Below are 14,953 nucleotides of genomic sequence, written 5' to 3'. Positions count from 1 at the left end.
GGTGTCTTCTAAAGTTCATCTATATTATAGTCTGTATCAGAATTTCCTTCCTTTTTAAAGGCTGAATAATATTCCATTGTAGATAATGTTGGATTTTGTTTATCCATTCATCCTTAACACCCTTGACTGGTAAACAAAGTAAAATTGAAAGCTGCTGGAAAAGATAATATTGGCAGGCCTGCTCTCCAGCATAGTGGTTACTCAGTAAGTCTTTCTCTTCATGGTTTGCTCATGCAAAGTTTTAGGTGTTCTGGAACTGGACTTTGGGCTTTTAGTGGCTAGAAGTTTGAGGAGTGAAACTGAGTGTGAATTCCCCTTCTGTGGTTGCATTCTATGTGTCAGATGACCCAAGTTCATGTAAGCTCTGAGAAAGACATATAGCTCTTATTGGGGTCTCTTGTCTTTCATAATCGACCCCCACTTTACCAAATAGGGATCTGGGGCCTTGCATGAGGCTGCTGCTCTCCCATGATTTCCATGGGTAGAGTCAGGTCTAGAACTCCAGGCCTGGCTCCTGTCAAGTACTTGTCCTAATCTTTCTAACTTCCTCTCAGTGATTCCATGCATTTTCTTCTGATATCAGAACAGTCTGTGTCAGGGACAGCTTCTCATATGTAAAAATTTCTCAAGTTTTCCCATGGGCGTGTTCATAGGGGGCCATCTTAGTTAAGACATCAACAGTGACAAACTCGTGCCGTGAGTAAGTTAGACACGATAGGCCACTCCCCAACAAGATTTCCTTTGTGCAGGTTAGTCCTGGAGGCCCCTCAGCATCAGACAGAGTGTCAGAGCCCTGGGATGGAAGAAGGGGGTTTGCTTTCCCCTGCATTCTGGTGCAGAAGCCTCATGGCTTCAAGAACTGGCATGACAAGGAGTGGTTGAGCAAGGGCACATTGAGACATGGTATATATTGGTTTGGGTAAAAGCTAAGGTGCTATAACAAAGACCCAAAAAATAAAGGCTGAAACAAAATGGAATCTTCTTTGCCACGTAACGAAGGTCGGTCCATGGGTAGTCAGGGGTCCAGGCCAGATAGGTGGTCTTTTTCCAGGATTCCGTCTGTGGACTCGGGACTTGGGTTCCTTCTGTCTTGTTGCTCTGGCATTCCACTGGGGTTCTTTTCATCTGCATGGTCGAAACAGCCTCACCAATACCTCAATTGTTCCAGCCCCCCAGGTCAGGGAAAAGAGAAACGGGAGAACAGACGGCTTTTTTCATGGACACACCTAACTGCGGGGAAGGCTAAGAGAAAGAGAACGTAGTTGCTGGGGGCAGTTAGCTGTCATTGTGACAATATCTGTTGAGATGAACTGAATCAAGTGATAGCCCTGGATAAGATATCAGAGATAAACTTGAGGCACCTGTGTGGCTCAGTCAGTTAAGTGTCCGACTCTTGATTCGGGCTCAGGTCATGATCTCAGGGTTGTGAGATCGAGCCCTGTGTCAGGCTCTGTGCTGAGTGGGGAGTCTGGTTGAGATTCTCTCTCTCCCTCTGCCCCCTTCCCCCATGCTTACTCATTCTCTCTCTAAAATAAATCTTTAAAAAAATACGTCAGAGACAAGCTTTCCCCCTCACATTTTAAAAAATCAGAAAACTTTACCCCATATATATCAAAATAATTTCTTCTTAATGAGATGCCAGAAACAGGCAGGTAGAAGGTGGTCCGTGTGAGGGCCTGGAAAAACCTCAGGTGATGCTTATGATTGTAAACTTTGTTCTATTACTTTTCATTTGAGGATTCAACCAGCTGGTGTTTCTTTTTTTCTTACTGAAATGCCAGTGCTCCTGGCCCTATTCCATATTCTGGAACCGTGTCCCTTCTGAATCCACATTTAGATCCTTCGTCTTTATAACAGTGACTTTCTACTGGAATTAAATCTGACTTCTAGCAATTCAGAAGAGGGCATAGGGAGATCTTGTTCATTATATGTGAAGAAAAGATCCTGGGCAGGTGGTCCCATTGTTTCTGTGTACACATGGATAGTCTCTGCTATCACAAACTCTGGGTCCTCATTCTCAGAAATACTGTTCCTAAGTAGCCTGGCAGGTTTATTTTCAAAGGCAAACAATAAAACTGGGAGTAACTTCAGAGCATCTGGTGTCATTTAAAAAGTACCATGCATGGCTGTACATTCCTTCTTCATGATTGACAGGGTGTACAAAGAAAGTCCAGGGCGTTATTTTTGTGTGAAGTAGTAGCTGGGGCTTCAGGTCTTACCTGGAAGGGCAAAAATCCTAGGAAGGGGGAAGCAAAGACTTGTGATCTTCATGCAAAAAGAGGTCCATACTGTGGCTTGTACACTCCAGTTAACAGATTTCAGACTGCAGTAAACCTGGAAGTTAACAATGACTCTCATTTCCCCTGAAGCAGTTATGATTTCAGAGGTGTGTCTGGCATCTTGGATTCCTGGTACAGGCTTGGTACCCTGCTGACAGTGGACCTAGGCTGCCTTGATACTCGTTGTTGCCTGTCCTTCTCCACTGGATAGGAGGGGTGTTGGTGATTGGTGGAGAGGGAGAGCTGAGGAAGGATACTTGTAGCCCCTTGGGAGCAGAGGTTTAGGTTCTGTAGGATCACTCCATGCTTTCATATATATGGCCTATTCCATTTGTGCAGGAAGGCTTCAGTCAGGTGTGTGTGGAGGGGTACCAGATATGGGAGTTGCTGGTGAGTTAAGCTCTGCTTTCCTGCTGATCTGGTTCAGTGTTTTTCAGCTGGGGGCTGGGAAGGTACTGTTGATTATATCGTGGGATGATTCTTCTTTATCCCAATCATGTGTGATTGTTCCAAGCATTATAGGATGTTAGGCATCCTTGGATTCAGTGAACTAAATGCCAGTAGTACCTGTCAGTCATTGTGGCAGTTAGGTCACATTTCTGCCCATCTCTGAACCAAATGTGGGTAGCACCTGTCTGTTTATTTCCAAACGCCCCCTAGAGGGCACTGCCTTCCCAGCTAGGAACTCTGGTAACTTACTCGAGAAGCCCACTGTTTTTTTCCTTCCCTCCCTCCCTTTTTTCCTTCTTTTCATTTAATGATCAAAGGTAGTAGTGGAAGTTCTGGGTAGTAAAGAAGAGTTAAAAGGTGAAATTTATCTCGAGTAGTGGCTTTTAAACTTAATAAAATGTATATCCCACAATAAGAAATATATTTTATATTACTCACATACATAAAACTGAAACTAAAATTTCACAGAACACCTACTATTATTTAGAATGGTATGTTATGATATTTTTTATTGTTTTCCTTTTTCTACAATAGATTATGCTGTGCTCGCTTCGGCAGCACATAAACTAGAATTGGAACGATACAGAGAAGGTTAGCATGGCTCTTACACAAGGATGACGTGCAAATTCGTAGAGCATTACAATTGATTATGATCCAGTAGATTAATTTAATGATCCTCTATTGGGTCAGAACTCCAACAGTGAATGATGCTGGGAGACTGAAGTGCTGACATAGTTTTATGTGCACATATGTGTAGGCAGGGCTTTCAGCAGATTCTCAAAGCAAAGGAGTCTGTGGCTCAAAAAAGGATTAGAATCCCTGTTCTTTAATAACAAAGATTTCTCCTTGAAATGGTGAAAATAAAAGATTTTAGAAGAATTTTTAAAAACTTAATTATTAATGGCTTATATGTAGATGACTTTGATTCCTGCCCCCTTGACCCATTGTCATTGCATTTTTTAAAAGATTTTATTCATTAGGGCGCCTGGGTAGCGCAGTCGTTAAGCGTCTGCCTTCGGCTCAGGGCGTGATCCCAGCGTTCCGGGGTCGAGTCCCTCATCGGGCTCCTCCGCTGGGAGCCTGCTTCTTCCTTTCCCTCTCCCCTGCTGTGTTCCCTCTCTCGCTGGCTGTCTCTCTGTCACATAAATAAATAAAATCTTTAAAAAAAAAAAAAAAAGATTTTATTCATTAGAGAGAGAGAACAAGCAGGGGGAGGGGCAGAGGGAGAGGGACAAGCAGACTCGATGCTGGACTCGATCCCAGGACCCCAGGATCATGACCAGAGCCGAAATCAGACACTTAACCGGCTGAGCCATCCAGGTGTCCCCATCATTGCATTTTTGCAACTGAAAGCTATTGCATGCCAGGATTATCATGCTTACTTATTGGGTTATTTTTAGTAACTCACATTTGAAGAGTACTTTGCTGCCAACAAAGTACTTTATTTGAATTAATCTACTTAATCTTTATCAAACTCATTGGCTAATAGCAGACAGATGGTTAGGCCAGTTTTGCAGAGGAGGGAATGGGAATGAGTCTGGCTGAGTGACTCGTTATAGCTGTAATGCTAATCAGTGGCTGAATTGAAATGCAGTCAGGTCTTCTGACTCCAAGTCCAGTCTCACTCACTGTGAGTGTTCACAGCAGGAGCTTAGCTACAGGTGGTCTCCTCAGAGACCATGGATTTATGTTCCCTTTTGCTTGGTTAGTGGTGGCTCGTGGCCAGGTGGCCCAAGCCATCTCCCATCTTCCTCTTGGGAGAGTGGGAGTTGAGACACCCTGCAGTGGTCCCAGTTGCTCCAAAGCCCTTTCTATGTTTGCCCTCCCAACAGAAGCAGGGGGCATCCTGATCTGCAGCTGTGGTGTCAGCCTTGGAAACAGCACTCAGGGGAGGGGAGATCTCATTCGAAACACATCCATGTCACTGAAGCTAAGAGCAAAGAGGAAGTCCCAAGCTATAGAACTTTGAATGGGGCGGTGGAGAAGCCCTTGCCCCTGCCCTTACCCCGGTCTGTGGAGGAGTCCTATATCACCAGCGAGCACTGCTATCAGAAGCCCCGCGCCTATTACCCTGCTGTGGAGCAGAAGCTGGTGGTGGAGACCCGGGGCTCTGCCCTCGACGATGCAGTCAACCCCCTCCGTGAGAATGGTGATGATTCTCTCTCTCCACGCCTGGGCTGGCCGCTAGACCAAGACAGGAGTAGGGGGGCCAGTGACTCCAAATCTAGCTCCCTAAAGGTATGTGGCTCACTTGTACTTGTTCTTAATCTAGTGTTTGAGTGCTTGAGCCCCCCCTGTAGGGTTCTGTGGAAGACATTATAAAGTTGTACTTACTGTAAAATTGTATTTAAATTTGCTTATCATAGGTGTTTTTTGGTGGGTTAAAATGGATGCAAAGTCAGGAGAGCCTGATTAAACCCGAGATCATGGTTATAGGAAATGCCTACAAAATGACAGTCATTGGGGTTGGGCGGTGGGGAGGTGGGAAGAAGTGAGGGGAAAAGTGTTGATTGGCACTTGATAAATGGAAGTTAGGTTTTTTTCTTTAACAGGGTTTATGTTATAATTGCACCTAGCTGCTAATTCCTAGCATGAGCAAAGAATGAATCAAGTGTTTTGTTAGGCATAAGATTTTCAATACAATTCTATGATAGCTTTACTTTGACTTTTAACTTTGCAGCCCTGACATAAGAACAGTCCCTTTTGTCAGGATATTTGCTGGTTTCCTCAGCTTTCCCAAGAACAACACTCAATTTTTTGTTATTCTAATTATTCTCTTCTAGAGCCTCTTTGTGTCATTTTCCTGCCAATGTTGTCATCTTTAACTGTTCACTGGTGTCATTCTGTCCTGTCCTCAGTTGGTCAGTGAGGCTTTGTGTAACTGGAGAGTTTCTCCACCCTTGTCATCTTTCCTTTCAATCTTTACCCTGTGGTTGGCATCACCAGCATTAGATATGTTACTGCATATTGCTGAGTGGGACATCCTAGATTATAAGCCCCTCATGGGTGGGCATTGTGCCTTTGCCAGTGTCTGAACGGTGCTGGTCAAGGTTGGTCTTGGATATAGAGCCGGTTTCAAGTCTGGGCTTAGCCACTTACTGTGGATTGCTGAGCAGGTCACTTCACCTCCTTAGATGTGTCTTTTCACCTCCCTGTGGGAGGGGCTAGTGCCCATGCCCTCTAGTTATTGTGCATCGTGTCTGTGAAGAGCTGTCAGCACAGAGCTTTGCACAGTCAGCTCTAATATTAGCTTGACTATATTTCATTTCAAATGAATGAAGGAAGGAAGGAAAGGTTGAGATCCAAACTGTAGAAGAGGGTTGTGATCCTACAAACTAGGCAGATTCCTAGAGTCATCTGCCACATATTAAAAATTCTGAAAATACTGGGCCTAAACAAGTCAGCTAGGATTGAAAATATCTTTTATTCATGGAAAGCTGACCAGAGGCCAACACGGTGTTTTATAACCTTATCCCGTTTCATCCTCATGAACCTGTAAGATAGGTTTTACTACTTGCATCAGAGGCTCAGAGAGGAAAAATAACTAATCCAGGCTCACACGTTCAGCAAGACAAGGAGCGTGGACTTAAGACTAGTTTGTCTTATCCCTGCTAAGTAACATACTAACCCCTGTCTGTGCCCATCCTACTCTGTTCTGATCTCAGGGCTCTAGAAGCCATTCTGCGAGGCCTGTTTCAGGCCTGGGGCTTGCGCCAGTCACTGGGAAGCAGCTGTGAGGCCTGTGCTGCCCTGAGTGTTTGTGATTGCTACCCCAGGCATACTTCTGCCTGGTGTCCAAGACAGGAAGAGAAGGAGGTAGAGGTTTGGAATATTCAAACAGCATCTGATTTTTCAGGTGGTTGCAAACACTGGCTGTTTGGAGAAGGGACTGGGACTGTCTCCACTCAGTAACTTAAATGCCATTGCATTCCTAGGTGAGGGAATATGTCTCCAAAAAGGTCCTGCCTGAGGAAGCGCCCACTCGGAAGCTGCTGGACAGAGGTGGAGAGGGGCTGCTGAGCTCCCAGCACCAGTGGCAGTTTAACCTGCTGACCCATGTGGAATCTCTTCAGGACGAAGTCACACATAGGATGGACTCCATTGAGAAGGAGCTGGATGGTAGGGCTCCTTCTCTGGCTCTCCACAGATAGCTGTGTTCTTGCTTCCTTTCTTTTCAGTCTCATCCATCCCCATCCTCCCTCTAGATGGTCAGGCTTTACTTTTAGTATTTATCGGGCACTTCTAAGGTCTGTGTGATGTCAGGAGTCCTCCCTCACTTACCTAGTGCCTTCTGCAAAGCAGAGTGCAAAAGAATAACTAGACTCTGCCTGCAGGCATTGTGCGACCTAGCAACTTTGCTAACCAAGTTCTGTGGGGAACTTCAACTTTGACTTAACAGAGGTTTTTGGATGTCTTCAAGGACTAATCTGAAGAAACCTTTTATTTTGGCCTTTCTTTTTTTTTTTTTTTAAGATTTTATTTATTTATTTGACAGAGACAGACAGCCAGCGAGAGAGGGAACACAAGCAGGGGGAGTGGGAGAGGAAGAAGCAGGCTCCTAGCGGAGGAGCCTGATGTGGGGCTCGATCCCATAACGCCGGGATCACTCCCTGAGCCGAAGGCAGACGCTTAACCGCTGTGCCACCCAGGCGCCCCTATTTTGGCCTTTCTTAAAATCTAAACCGAAGGCCTCTCCTCTTTATCAGCAGACGTTTAAGAACTTGACTGAGTCATTTGGGTAACCCTGGGTATTTCTCATGATAAACATGCTCGAGTTCAGTCTCTTTTGATCCCTAGGAAGTTGCCAGTTTGATTTTTGAAGACAGAATTCCTTCTTGATTTTTCACTTATTTCTTAATTTTTTGTTTTCATTCTTAAAATGAAGCCAAATTGAAAAGTAAATATTCTGTTTGAGGATTCTGAGTATAGTCAGGCTACCATTACTGTAATTGGGGATATGAAGCTACTTGCATGAAATAACTCGGAAAGATGCCACACATTACACAAACTAGAGTCATGAGGTGTGGCCAGGGCAAGTGTATGACCGAGGCCCTGCCGAAGGTGAAGTGTGGCAGGGGAAATGATAACAGGAAGGCTTCCTGGAATCCCTGGGTCTGAAGCCGAGCCTTGGGGAAAGTGAGGTTTTCTGAGGGGGAGGGTGTGACTTAGTAGGTGATAAAAGGACTGGCTTGACTGGGAAAGGGTTGTCCTGATGGAGAAAAGTAAGAGAAGGACCTCCAATGCCCTCATGCTTCTGTCCTGCCTTTGAGGCAAACCTGAGGAACTAGGAACGGGAGACTAATTCAGGGTCCATTCTGAGGGCAGTTCTGGAAGGGGGAGTGTTTCTGTTTCTTTTACTCCTAAAAGGTTTCCTTGGGCTCCTTAGAATGGTAACTGATTCCACTGTCTGAAAACCCTGCTATATTCGCTAGCTGAAAGAGGATTGAATGCCAGACTGGAAATTAGGGATTTTGAGAGAATGGCAGTAGGAGTGGCTCTGGGTCCCTGAGAGTAGGCTTAGCACTATGGAAACAGAGAGAATGTTCTGTTGTTGCCAGAGGAGCCTGCCCTTAAGGGAGACATCAGTGTTTCCCTACCTCTTACTGACTTGCCACTCCCAGTCAGTCTCATGGCCAGTGTGCTGAGGAGGATAAGTCTGGGCTCCCTTCTCTGGCCTTCCTGAGGGCCTCTTGTGTGTCCTGCTGATCTGGCATCACGTACTCTGTTCATGTTCTGATACTCCAGGCCCTGAAGTATGAAAATCAATTATAAATCTTAAAGATTTTATTCAGATAAAGTCTTTTCCATTGTATTTAATTAAGATTTATCGGAATCCCATTTTACTTCAACTATAGTAGGGAGGGAACTCTTGAGTTCATCCAAATACCATTTAGAAAAACTGAGCTTTTATAAGAATTTGGATATAGTATTCCTTTTAAGAAATAGTCTAGTAAACTATTCTATTGACTGATTTATATTTTAAAAGTTATTGCTTTAATATTAACCATAATTTAATATTTTATGTAGTTGTATAAACAGTTGTAAAACTAAAAAAGATTAAAAAAAATTTTTTTTTAATTTTATTTATTTGTCAGAGAGAGAGCTCACAAGCAGAGGGAGTAGCAGGCAGAGGGAGAAGCAGGCTCCCCATTGAGCAGGGAGTCTGATGTGGAACTCGATCCCAGGACCCCAAGATCATGACCTAAGCCAAAGGCAGACACTCAGCCATCTGAGCCACCTAGGTGCCCAAGACAAAAGATTTTTAATGACCATGAAAATATTGAATCTTTTAGTGTTAGAAATACTATTTTAAGAAAAAAATGTTACTTTACTGAGCATTGGCCTCTATCTAGATGGTCTGGGAAAGTATATGAAATAGAACTTTACCTTTGTGACCTTCTGCCTTGCTTATGATCATTATACTGCTGAGAAGCTGTTGAGCTTCCTTAAAAGAGAAACTTGGGGTAGTGGTCCAGCACATGGTATGGAGAGAAGGCTGGCCTGCTGGATGCTGGGGTCCAGAGGAGATGCTCTTGGCTCTTACAGTTTAGGGTTGTCTTCAGTCCTGGAGATCTAGAGAGAAGGCTTCCACCTTAGGGGCTCCAAACACTCCTCTTAAGCAAGTTCAGAGACTGCCGAGTGGCCTAGACTCTTCTGTCTGCACACTGGTGCTCTTTTTCCCTGTGCATGCCTCCTGGGTCACCACAGTGTTGGGAGGTGTCTTTGGTGTCTTTGGAACCAGATCTGAAGTAGTTACAATGACCATAAGAGGGGCCTCTCAGCAATTGTAGGATCATCTTGTCAAGGACAGATGGACTGACATATTGTCTATCTTTTGGAAATGACCCAGCCAGTCCTAACTGCCTCTTTTTTTTTTTTTTTTTTTTTTAAGATTTTTATTATTTATTTGAGAGAAAGAGAGAGCATGAGTGGTAGGGCAGGGCAGAGGGAGAAGTAGACTCCCCACTGAGCAGGGAGCCAGACTCGAGGCTTGATCCTAGGACCCTTGGATCATGACCTGAGCCAAAGGCAGATGCTTAACCTACTGAGCCACTCGGGTACCCCTGACTGCATCTTTTCTACACTCATCCAGATGGGCTCTTCCAGCATTGATTTCGGGCCTTTTCTCCATTTATTCTTGTGCCCTTTTGCTGAGCAGTCTCCTGTCTCCTAGTTTTTTTTTCCCTTAAAGAGTAATTGATGTATTGAAACTGGTCACTGAGGAGTTTATTTTGCTCAGCCTGTCACACTAGTCACTCTCCCGTGACTTTGATCCTTTACTCTTGGCTTTCAAGTTCAGGTCTGAGAAGGCAGTCTGATTTTTCTTATTTTCAAGTCCTTGTACTCGTTGGGATGAGGAGGAAGGGCTGTTTCTCCTTCTTGGAACCCCCAAGTACCAACATGAAACCAGAGGGAGGTAGGTGAGTTCTGTGGAGCCTGAGCAGTCAGTAGGGCACTTTGCTAGGCCATTCCCACATTTTCTCACTGCCTCTGTTGAGTGCCTACTATGTTTCAGGCACAATTGAGTATTAGGGATATAAGGGTAATAAGCAAGGCAGACTTGGCCTCTGCCCTCATGGAACTTGATCTTGAGGTAGAGACAGGTATTAATTAGATTATCCCTTTATATATAATTATAAGCCATGGTCAGTACTCCAAAGGAGGAAAGCATGTGATCACATAGCACCCTTAATTTAACACAGCAACCAGATTCAGGCTGTAGAGTTGGGGAGGGCTTCTCTGGAAAGTAACTTACAGGGAACAAAGGATTTTGAAAGGTGGGAAGGAAGGTGGAGGGCTGGATCTGGGGAGGGAAAAGGATTATGTGTGAGGCTATAAGCTCTTTGAGGAACAGGCACTGGGTGGGTTTTCCTCTTTCTGCACCTTCAGCTCAGGGGTCCAGAAGGTGCTCAGTACAGGTTGGTTTATGAACTAGAAAGGCTACAGGCAGAGTGGGGTGAGCACAGTCCTCCCTGAAGGGGCTGGCTCTTGTCAAAAGATGCAGGGTGCCAAAATGGCCTCTCTCCAAATGCCAGAGCTTCAGGGAGTGGCTTAGGGAAGAAAAGACACCTTCTCTAGAGAAATCCCTGCTCTCAGAGACAAGGCAGTTTTTTAAGATACTGAGCCAATATAATCAAGGATGTTAGTACCTGGACATCTTACATTAAATACTTAGAAAATAAAGTCAGAGTATTTGGTGATACTGATGATAGGAATATGAAACAAATCAGAGTTAATAGTGATAAAAATAGACCTTTTCAAGTCCCTTTAGATTCTCATTTTTCTTAATACGAGGCTAAAACACTAGGCTCTCTGATTTCCAACAAGGGAAAACCTTATGAAGACTGGGGAGTGGGCGCCTGGGTGGCTCAGTTGGTTAACTGCCTTCGGCTCAAGTCATAATCCCGGAGTCCTGGGATCAAGTCTCGTGTTGGGCTTCCTGCTCAGCTGGGAGTCTGCTTCTCCCTCTACCAATGCTCCTCCTCCTTGCTTTTGCGCTCTCTCGCTCTCTCTCTCTCTCTCTCAAATAAATAAATAAAAATCTTAAAAAAAAAAAAAAAAGGAAAGAAAGAATAAAAAAAAGACTGGGGAGTAACACTGAGGAAGGTGGGTTCTTCAAAGCCTTCTAGACTGTAGAGCTGCACTAATACAGTAGTCACTAGTTACATGTGACTTTTTTTTTTTCTTCTTTTTTTTAAGAGAGAGAGAGAGCAAAAGCAGGGGGAGCTGTCTTCAGAGGGAGAGGGAGAAGCAGGCTCCCCATGGAGCAGGGAGCCCAATGTGTGGCCTGATCCCAGGACCCCAGGATCATGACCCGAGCTGAAGGCAGACGCTTAACCAACTGAGCCACCCAGGCGCTCCTGTGTGTGGCTCTTTAATGAATTAAAATTGCATAAAATTTGAATTCAGTTCCTTAGTCATACATAGGTATGTTTTAAGTGCTCAATTAGCTACATGTGGTTAGTGGCTACTGTATAGACAACACCAACATAGACCATTTCCACTGCAGAAAGGTTCTGTTGGACTGTGTTCCCGTAAAGCATTTGAGCCTTGTCCTAGGGGTAATACTTCGTAGAGATGGTGATGAGTCAGTGTCACCTGAGTGGCTCTTCCTCCTTGCCCCTTGTGGGGATAGATGGGAGAACATGCTGAAATTCTCGGTGATGTTCTCACAGATGAAGTGTTAGGAGCTCATTGTGTCTTCTCTCTCTTCTGCCTACAGTGTTGGAGAGCTGGCTGGACTACACTGGGGAATTGGAGCCCCCGGAGCCACTGGCCAGGCTTCCGCAGCTCAAGCATTGCATCAAGCAGCTGCTGATGGACCTGGGCAAGGTGCAGCAGATTGCACTTTGCTGCTCAACATGAAACTGGGCACCCAGAACTAGTGGGGGCACAATCCTGGGGCACCTGCAGGAGGAGCTTTGCATATTTAAATAAATAAACCTAGCATGCCGAATGCACGTGACACCGACTGACTTCAGGGATCCGGGCAGGGGGTGTGATGGACACTGGACAAAGGGGCCATTTTGGCTGCTGGAGGGCAGGGCACTCTGATCTTGAAGCCTACCAGGAAGGTGGCAAATAGACTCTTGGGATTCCCTTCTTCTGTGCACATCGTTGGAGAGTGAGTCTTTTTGCACAAACTTCACTTGAAATCGTGCCACTGATAAATGGAATGAGAGCCAAAAAAGTTTAGTCGGAAACAGTTGTAAATTCAACTTGCGGCTTATTTAATTGACTTTTTTGTCAGGGTGGGGCACATGCCAAGCCTTCTTGTTTCTGCCTGGCATGGATTTAGGCAGCAGGCATCATTTTCATTTTTCCAGCTTCGTGAGAATGTCGTGACTTAACATTCTGTGGAGGTTGGGAAGGAGCAGAGGCCTTGGCTGCCCTGCCTTCTCCTTAGGACTCTTCACTTTTCTCACCCACCTGTCTTGCATGACTTCATGGTACCGGGGACAAGTTTTGTATGCTTTTACCCCAGAGTTGGCTGGGTTGTGTCTTTTGTAGCAGAACCCATGCAGCCTGTGGAGGAACTAGAATCTCACTGTAATAAGAATCTAGGAGGAATTCCAAACTGAAGCAGGCAGGGTCTGGAACCCAAAGGACAGCGTTTTCTACCCACTTCTTAATATCGACAGCTTCCCGGTTCTATTTAATGTCCAAAAAAATGTTTCCCCAAATTTTGAACTCTTTCACTGTAAAGATTTGTTACAAAGAACGTGGTTTGGAGAATTACCTTATTTTATATTGTTGTAAACAAACTTCAGATTCTACATCTGCCGCGTTTCTCCTTCCCAGAAGGGTGTATGTTCAGTAGTTGGCATTTTCAGAATTGTTTTAATATACTTTAACACTTTAGATTTCCTGTTTGTATTATTTTGTGAGGTCAAGGTGATTATGCTGCTTAAGGTCCAGGTACAATTTGTACCTTTTAAGACATTTGTTCTTCTTGCAGGTTACGGTTCCATGTGTAATTGCTATATTTTTTCATTTTTCTTTGCTAGACAAAGTTAAAGAAAATGTTCCCATGCTTTGAGGAGTGACCTGTTTTACCATTTAGTTTTCTTATCACTAAAGGCAAAAATCAAAGCACAGTTGTCCCATTAACACTCACAAGGTAATTATGGGTTTATGAATCTGTAATGTTATATGCTGCAAATATTTACTATGTAAACATGAAGTAGCCAATATCTCTATAGCAATGACAGTATCTCCAGCGACCTTTGGAATGATTAGGCCTTGGAGGCACACAGGTCATTGTGGTTTTTGAAGGCCTCTGTACCAAAATCTGTTTCAGGGAATGCTCTGTCCAGTGATTTCTTCACCATTTGATATAAAATGAATTTAGAACCAGTTGACCTGCTGTAGCTTATCCATCAGAGGGAAAACATGTGGCTGTGACACCTGTAGTAAAGCTGACGTGATTCCTCTCCAAGAGGCTCTTTCCCATTGCTAACTTTGGCATTTCTGGTGTGGGAAGAGATGTCCAAGGAGTGTGCATGGCATCTATGTTTTGTGGTTTATCAGACAGCCACATTATAAGAATTGTGTGTTTGCCTGAAAAGGGATGAAACAGGATGATTTTCTGTAGCCACAACTGTGAGGTATGATGACTATTATTAGATTACTGATTTTTCTTTTCTCAAATACATTTGAGCATCACATCTGGGGAAGCTACAACTTTAAGGGAGTCAATGTCATGTGTTTCTCAAAGGTGGAAGCAGAAACTGAATTACCCTAATTCTGCCAAGTGGCCATTATTGGGCTTATTGTTTATAAAGGAAATAATCCCGTTTTACTCATTGCGACTTTTGTCCTTAGGGAAGCAGTGATGACTCCCAAATTCTGATAACCTCAGTGTGCTTCTCTAATTTAAAGCCATGTTGAGGGGCTCCACCCTCAATTCCTGGGTCAAGCTGAATTAACCCCAAGTTGGAGCACTGGAAACTGTTATTTGCAAAGATTACTGTTACCATTTAGAAATATGTACACTACCTAAGTTTTCTTTTGAGAGAAACTATCCACCTATAAAAAATTGCCTTGACAAAAACAGTTCTGGTTTGACTAATCATTTTGTTTCTTTAAATGATGAGTGTTATGCAAGGTGGACCCTTGATGAGCCAACATTGCACTGTGGATACATATCTATGTTTACGTGCTATTAGAACAGAAGGCGCTGTATATAGAAATGTTGCTTTGAAGCAATATTTGCAAAACATGCAAACTTCTGTATCTGTATTTGGAAAAAATAAAACAGGTTTTTGTTGCTGTTTCAATCATGTTACAACGTTCTGTACCCTATTTTTAGTATGCATTACATGTTTTTCTATAAACATCTTTTAGAGGAAAACTTTTACTTTGTAAACATGTATCTTCTGCAGGGACGCAGATGCAAAATCAAGATCCTAAATCCCAAGAAAGTATGCAAAATAATTTTGAATTCATCTAAGGGTCTATTCGAATGTAAAATGTCCCACACGGTCCTCTAACCCAGTCTGGCTCGTGCTTTGTGGTGTGAGCTGCAGGATTACTGTATTTCAGTTGTTGAGAGCAATGAAGTGAAGATAGGTCTGGCCTTCCTCATATTAAGAGATGGCACCCATTGCAATTAGGACCCTTCTGAGACCAATCCAAATTGCCTGTGGACCCCAATTAGTTCCTTCCTGGGTGGGCAGAGGACTTAAGGAAAAGTAGGCGTTAAGATTTCATAACAGAGCTTC

At 44.0% G+C, this 14,953-nt stretch overlaps 1 protein-coding gene and 1 non-coding gene across 3 annotated transcripts in view; both read left to right on the top strand.

The window, feature by feature from the left end:
• The window catches only part of PHF20 (PHD finger protein 20), a 144,688-nt gene extending 130,179 nt beyond the window's left edge, over window positions 1-14,509 (top strand). For both annotated transcript variants that reach the window (XM_045805736.2, XM_087853609.1), the window contains 3 exons: window positions 4,562-4,967; window positions 6,665-6,848; window positions 11,953-14,509. In XM_045805736.2, coding sequence (XP_045661692.1) covers window positions 4,562-4,967; window positions 6,665-6,848; window positions 11,953-12,095 — 733 coding nt within the window. In that variant the 3' untranslated portion in view covers window positions 12,096-14,509. The remainder of the gene's footprint in view (window positions 1-4,561; window positions 4,968-6,664; window positions 6,849-11,952) is intronic.
• LOC123800899 (U6 spliceosomal RNA) lies at window positions 3,272-3,378 on the top strand. The gene has a single exon (XR_006782050.1). It is a non-coding gene; the product is annotated as a U6 spliceosomal RNA (small nuclear RNA).
• Window positions 14,510-14,953: the final 444 nt, after the last annotated feature.

Source organism: Ursus americanus, chromosome 22 (assembly GCF_024610735.1).
Source record: "Ursus americanus isolate L20-20 chromosome 22, mUrsAme1.1.p, whole genome shotgun sequence".
NCBI classification, from domain to species: domain Eukaryota; kingdom Metazoa; phylum Chordata; class Mammalia; order Carnivora; family Ursidae; genus Ursus; species Ursus americanus.
Note: the sequence above shows the minus strand (reverse complement) of the source record. Positions and strands in the feature narration are given on the sequence as shown.